General features: G+C 41.1%; 1 protein-coding gene across 2 annotated transcripts in view; it reads left to right on the forward strand.

Moving 5' to 3' along the window:
* tbc1d5 (TBC1 domain family, member 5) overlaps nt 1-6648 on the forward strand; it is a 508566-nt gene that overhangs the window by 318907 nt on the left and 183011 nt on the right. For both annotated transcript variants that reach the window (XM_085988017.1, XM_085988016.1), the window contains exon 16: nt 6383-6448. In XM_085988017.1, coding sequence (XP_085844143.1) covers nt 6383-6448 — 66 coding nt within the window. The remainder of the gene's footprint in view (nt 1-6382; nt 6449-6648) is intronic.

A 6648-nucleotide genomic window follows, 5' to 3' on the forward strand; every position in this document is an offset into this window, starting at 1 on the left:
TATCAGTTGAAGCTGGGGTTCAAAGACAGGCCATCGGAATGGCAGTCCAATTTTATTGTATAAAGGCTTACCAGGCTATCTTTTGTTTCACTTTAACTTTTTTTCTGAGGAAAAAGCAGGTTCACAGAATAATAATGACATTTATACCAATAGCTACAGTAAACAATAAGGGGTAATGTGAAGATGGAATCACAGCAAAATGATGCATTTAAAAAATGATTGGATGAATAAACCTGAGGCTGACCAAACATGTAAAGAAACCAAAGTGATTTGTAGTCAGACTTGCACAAGGTATTACAGTCTCTTTTAAATTGTGCAGTGTTTTATTGTTATTTACTAAATTCTAATTCTAATTTTCTGTTCTTTTGCTATCAAGCAAGAAATAATACAGCCATGTTATTTCTTTTCTTTTTTTGGTTTAGAAATAACTATGAATCACTCAAATATTCTGTATGAATAGTGGTGATTATGTAACCATTAATTTGAATTATACTTTATTGAATTGAATATTGCCGGTGTTGTAGTTAATCCAGTGTTTGGGTATGAATACTTAGGAGAGTACCATTTTTCTGGCACTTAGCATTCCTACTTTAGGCATTCTTAGAAGAATTGATTTGATGAAAATTAGGTCCAGATGAGATAAAACAAAAGGGGATAGTCCTAATCTAATTATCTGACAATGAATATAATTAAGAGTTCAGGGCAGATAAACCATTATTAAAAGTATTCACTATGTTGCTATTTAATCCTAAATGTAGTAAGTATACACTAGCTAGTGTCTCAGGTCCTTTTTAATATTTTTATGTTTTTAAAAAAAATGTGCATCAAAGGCATTTTGTATAAAATGTTTTCTACAATAAAATGGGGCATTGTCCTGCTCCAGTTATATGAATACAACAGTGATCTTGGCAATTCAGACAGGAAGCTCCCTTTTAACTCTTCAGAATCCGTAGGTAACAATAGAAGGAAAATATCTATTCTGTGTATTGCTCGTTCAGTGAAACTTTGAAAGTTCTTTAGTGATTTTTTAAAATTAATTCTCGGGATGTGGACATCACTAACAAGGCCAGCATTTATTGCCCAGCTTTAGTTGCATTGAGAAGGCGCTCATGGGCCGCCTTCTTGAACTGCTGGTAATGGTTTGATGCAACCGAGTAGCTTGGGTTTTTACAACAAGCCAAGACATTTTTTTTTTTTATAAGTTGCAGAATTCAAATTCCCAAACTGCCATAGTGGAATTTGAACTCCCGTTCTTTAGATTATTAGTTCAGGCTCATAATCACAGTAAAATAATCACTACACTACCTATACCAAATAGTCCCAGAAATAAGTGAACTACAGGTATTAACTTTTTAATCATTTAAACTACTCAATCCGTTTGTTTTGATATACACTTCTAGATGTACACTTGTGTGTGAGAATTGAAGTTTATCATTAGTTAGAATACACTGTGTAACATTGGGACTTAAACTGCTCCGTATTCCTAGAACAATTCTGTTTGGCAGCTGTAATAAATGGCTGTAAATACTACCAGCCACATCAGTAAGTCACAAACTTGAATATATTTCTTAACTTTGACCTGGTGAGCAAAACATATCTTATTGTCTACTGAAGAGAACAAATATGCTTTTATTACAAAAGCAAAATACTGCAGATGCTGGAAATCTGAAATAAAAACAGAAAATGCTGGAAATACTCAGCAGGTCAGGCAGCATCTGTGGAGAGACAAACAGTTAACGTTTTAGGTGACCTTTCATCAGAACTGGAACAAGTTAGAGATGTAACAGGTTTTAAGCAAGTGCAGGTGCAGGGAAAGTGGGGAGGGGAGGAAAGAACAAAAGGGAAGGTCTATGATAGGGTGGAAGGCAGGAGTGATTAAATGACAAAAGAGATGATGGTGCAAGGAAAAAGGGGTGATAATGAAACAAGGAAAGAAACAAAAGATGGGTCTAGAGGAGCTGTAAATGACAACGGCAGAATTATTACCAACAGCTGCTGTTCGAAAACATGGGAGCATTGGTTATGAAATTGTTGAACTCAATGCTGTAAAGTACCTAACCGAAAGATGAGATGCTGTTCCTCGAGCTTGCGTTGCACTTCATTGGAACAGTGTAGGAGGCTGAGGACATAGAGGTCAGAGTGGGAGTTGGGCGGAGAATGAAAATGACAAGTGACCGGAAGCTCAGGGTCATGCTTGTGGACTGATCGGAGGTGTTCCACAGAGTATTCACCCAATCTTCATTTGGTCTCCCCAATGCAGCAGAGACTGCACCGCATCGTGAGCAGCGAGCTGGATGGGACTGCACTCGCCTGGCTCCATTCTTATCTATCCAGTCGTAGCCAGAGATTCACCTGCAATGGCTTCTCTTCCCCTTCCCGCGCCATTACCTCTGATGTCCCCCAAGGATCTATCCTTGGACCACTCCTATTTCTCATCGACATAATGCTCCTCGGCGACATCGTCCAAAAACACGACGTCAGTTTCCACATGTTCGCTCTACCACCCTACCACTGCCTCGAAATTGTCAGACTGCTTGTCTGGTGAGCAGAAATTTCCTCCAGCTATTGGGAAGACCGAAGCCATTGTCTCCAGTCCGCCACAGACTCCATTCCCTAGCCGTCAACTCCATCCCTCTGCCTGGCAACTGTCTGAGGCTAAACCAAACTGTTCGCAACCTTGGTGTCATATTTGACCCCAAGATGAACTTCCGACCACATATCTGCGCCATCACTAAGACCGCCTATTTCTACCACCGTAACATCGTCCGACTCTGCCCCGTCTCAGCTCATCTGTTGCTGAAATCCTCATTCATGCCTTTGTTACATCGAGACTTGACTATTCCAACACACTCCTGACTAGCCTCTCATTTTCTACTCTCCGTAGACTTGAGGTCATCCAAAACTCTGCTGCCTGTGTCTTAACTCGCACTAAGTCCCGTTCACCCATCACCCCTGTGCTTACTGACCTACATTGGCTCCCGGTAAAGCAACCTCGTTTTTTAAACTTCTCATCCTTCTTTTCAAATCCTTCCATGGCCTCGCCCCTCCTTATCTCTGTAATGTCCTCCAGCCCTAAAACCCTCCAACATATCTGCACTCCTCCAATTCGGGTCACTTGACCATCCCCAATTTTAATCACTCCATCAATGGCAGCCGTGCCTTCAGCTGCCTAGGCCCTAAGCTCTGGAATTCCCTGCCTAAACCTCTCTGCCTCTCTACCTCTCTTTCCTCCTTTAAGACGCTCTACTTGTTTGAGCAAGCTTTTGGTCATCTGTCCTAATATCTCCTTATGTGGCTCGGTGTCAAATTTTGTTTGATAACGCTCCTGTGAAGCGCCTTGGGACGTTTTATTACATTAAAGCTGCTATATAAATATAAGTTGTTGTTGAATACAGTATATTAAATTGAAAGAAGTGAAAGTAAATCACTGTTTCACCTGGGCAGTGGGAAGGGAGGAGGTAAAAGGCAGGTGTTGCACCTCATGCGCTTGTATGGGAAGGTGCCGTGGGAAGGGGAGGGAGTGTTGAGGGTGATTGAAGAGTGGACCAGTTGTCAGTAAATACAATGAAGCTTCAACACTTTTGTTTAATATAGTTGCTGCTGATAAGTTTGAGTAGATACTTTGTTAAATGTTTGTGATTCACCGGTGTATCAGGTAATTGTCTGGACAGACCCAGTAGCATGAATTTATCATATTTTGAATGGCAATTTATTTCCTTGGGCCGTATTTTCCGATTGGAAGCTTCCTGCGTGCGGAGGCCTCCAATCTGGAAAAAATCTACGGACTTACCTGAGGGCTCCCGAGTTCCGGACACTTCCGCTCCTGGGCCTCTCTAACTCGAAATGCGCAGGGCCCACGTATCCCAGAGGCGCATGCGGTTCGCAAGCGTCCCTGGGATCACGTGGGCCATGGGGAGCCAATAGGAGATGGGAATCTCCCTTCATACACTTGACAGATAGACCTGTCAAATATATGAATGGAGATCACCCCAAAACACTGTAAAACATTAAATAATTTTTTTTAATCACATTTTTAAAATTAGTTGAAATTACAATAAATTAAATATTTTAAACAAATTTAATTTTTTGAAAAAATAATTAAAGTTTTTACGGGGCTAAAAATAAACTTACCTTTTTTAAAGTAATTTTAAATGATAAATGAGTGGGTAAAATTTTTTTTTTACTTTTTTCAAATCTTATGCTGGTAAAAGCAGGCCTTACGCCTGCTTTTACCATGTGTAAGATTTCTAAGGGTTTTCTGCGGGCGGAGGGTCTCCAGAAAGCGGAACTATCCCCCCGCAGAGGCCCTTCTCCAGGGCAGGCGTCCGATCTGTCAAGAGCATTCTCGACAGATCGGAAATGCCGGTTTTCAGCACATGCGCTTGGCATGCCTGAAACCGGCATTTCCGATGCCCCTACGGGTGGGTACACAGCGCGTACTCACCCATAGGGATCGTAATATCCGGTGCCTTGTCTCTCTCAGGACAGCAGTGCAACCAGCACTAGGCGAGTTCCCCAAAACTACAGCCAAGTTTGGGAACTCACCATCCAAGCAACACAAAATCTGTTTAAAATCTTTATGTAAAGCCTTACTGTGCTCAGACATACAGCTCAACTGGGTACAGAAGTCATTTTCAAACAGTATGACTACCATTCAAGAATCTCATAAATGTTTCTTGTAGATTGGGTCAAGTATAGCAACAACAAAAAAACAGCCAGATTCAGCCAGCCTTGATTCATCTTTAAATACCTCAAAGCCTTTTATGTCCAGTTCTCCTGGTGGTTTGGGAAGTAAGCAGGGTGCTAGTATGTCCATGACTGCATATCAAATAGCCACTTAGTAACTTCTACTGGAAGCAAGCATCTTAAATCACTCTGGTCACTTGTCTGAATTTTTTGAAGGATTGTGCGCCCTGAAATGAGAGCTAGGACAAATGCAACGGGTGAGTAGAATTTTTAGATTGCCACTTACTGACAATTAGTCCACTTTCAAGCACCCTCAACACACCCTCCCCATGCCACGGCACCTTCCTGTACAAGCACAGGAGATGCAACACCTGTCCATTTACCTCCTCCCTTCCCACGTCCAGGGCTCCAAACACTCCTTTCAGGTGAAACAGCAATTTACTTGCACTTCCTTCAATTTAATATACTGTATTCAACAACTTGTCTTCAGAATTGAATGCCTTCAGGTGGATAACCAGGCATGATTAACAACAACATTATTAATATGATTAAAACTCTGCCTAGAATGGCTCCCCTGAAGGCTCAGGCAGCTAAACCACTGAGTAGCTAAGCTATACAGACAAGGAATGTCCCAGGGACAATCTGAGTCTGTGCTGAGTTAGCTGATATAAAGCGACAAAAGGGCTGTGCAGCTAGCCATTGGCCCTAGCATTGTGAGGGGAAAATCAGCCTACATTCCCACTCCAGATTGCTAGCCAACAGCCCCTGTTGGAGGTGTATATGTCTGAACATCTTTTAAGGACAGAATTGGAATCGACTGTGATGCTTACTGCAGTAAAATAACCTGCTAATACTCGGTGTCTAGGCTCACAGATGAATAATGGCCACTTGGAGTCAATGCCTTGAGAAGAACATTTTTTTTGTAAAGTCAATCTTGCTTTATCAGTTTCAGCTAATCTGCAATTTTTTAAGCATCCGTGCAAATTTTTCTTCTAGAATGAGTCAAAGTATACCAGAAAGTCAAGTAAATTTAGTTAGTAGTTAACCTTGATTCGGCTTTATATGGTAAACACTCCAAGGGACATCTTGCCTGGCTGGTTTCCTGGTGGTTCAATAGGTAAACATACTCCCCAATGTGATATTGGGCTATGCAGTCTGGAAAGGTTGTGTTTGATCCCTGGACTGTGCTCAGTTAGCTCATCTCAACTGGGGTAGAAATAGAGGGGCACGACATATGGCCTCACTGCCTGTAGGGGGAAGAATCAGTCAGATTCTCGCACCTGATCACAATCCAATAATCCCTGCTGGAAAGTATGTTTGTGTGTGACTAGTTTGAAGATTGGATTGGGTTCGGCTGTGATGCCCCATGGAGAGAGAGCCTGGTGACACTCACTATCGAGGCTCATCGAGAGGGGGCGAAAACTGAATAAAAACAAACAGCTTGCCTGACTAAAATGTTTCACGTTTTCTTCATAGGTGGTTGATATATTACTTATATTGAATTAATAAATAAATCTAATTTATTAGTTTCCCATACCACCTTGATCATTGTATTCTGCTGCATTGTTATAAAAGCAGTTTCAGAATTTTTTTCTTATGAATTTCTTGTGCAAGAAACAAATATAACCGAAACAGAATTAAAAGTAATGTAAAACAATTAGTCCTGCCTATGCAAATAACTTTTCTTATTTACTAGGACAGATAGTTACAGGAGATGATGCTAAGGCTTGTATCCCTGTCGAGACTATTACTGAGCTCCCAGGTAACAAACACTGTAGTAACTCGCTTTTTTAGCTGGCTGTTGTAGTGGCATTTGCTTGTGATCATTGAAGCATTTGTGATTTGTTTCCATGTACTGTTGACATCACATTCATTTTTAGTTACTACAATCCATTGTCAGGTTCTCGCCACTGTGGGGCAGTCTTGTTCAAATAATTAATGAATTTCGTGAACTTGTCTTAC

This window comes from Somniosus microcephalus, chromosome 5 (genome assembly GCF_052327205.1).
Source record: "Somniosus microcephalus isolate GS21.2 chromosome 5, FLI_Smic_1.0, whole genome shotgun sequence".
Taxonomy (NCBI): domain Eukaryota; kingdom Metazoa; phylum Chordata; class Chondrichthyes; order Squaliformes; family Somniosidae; genus Somniosus; species Somniosus microcephalus.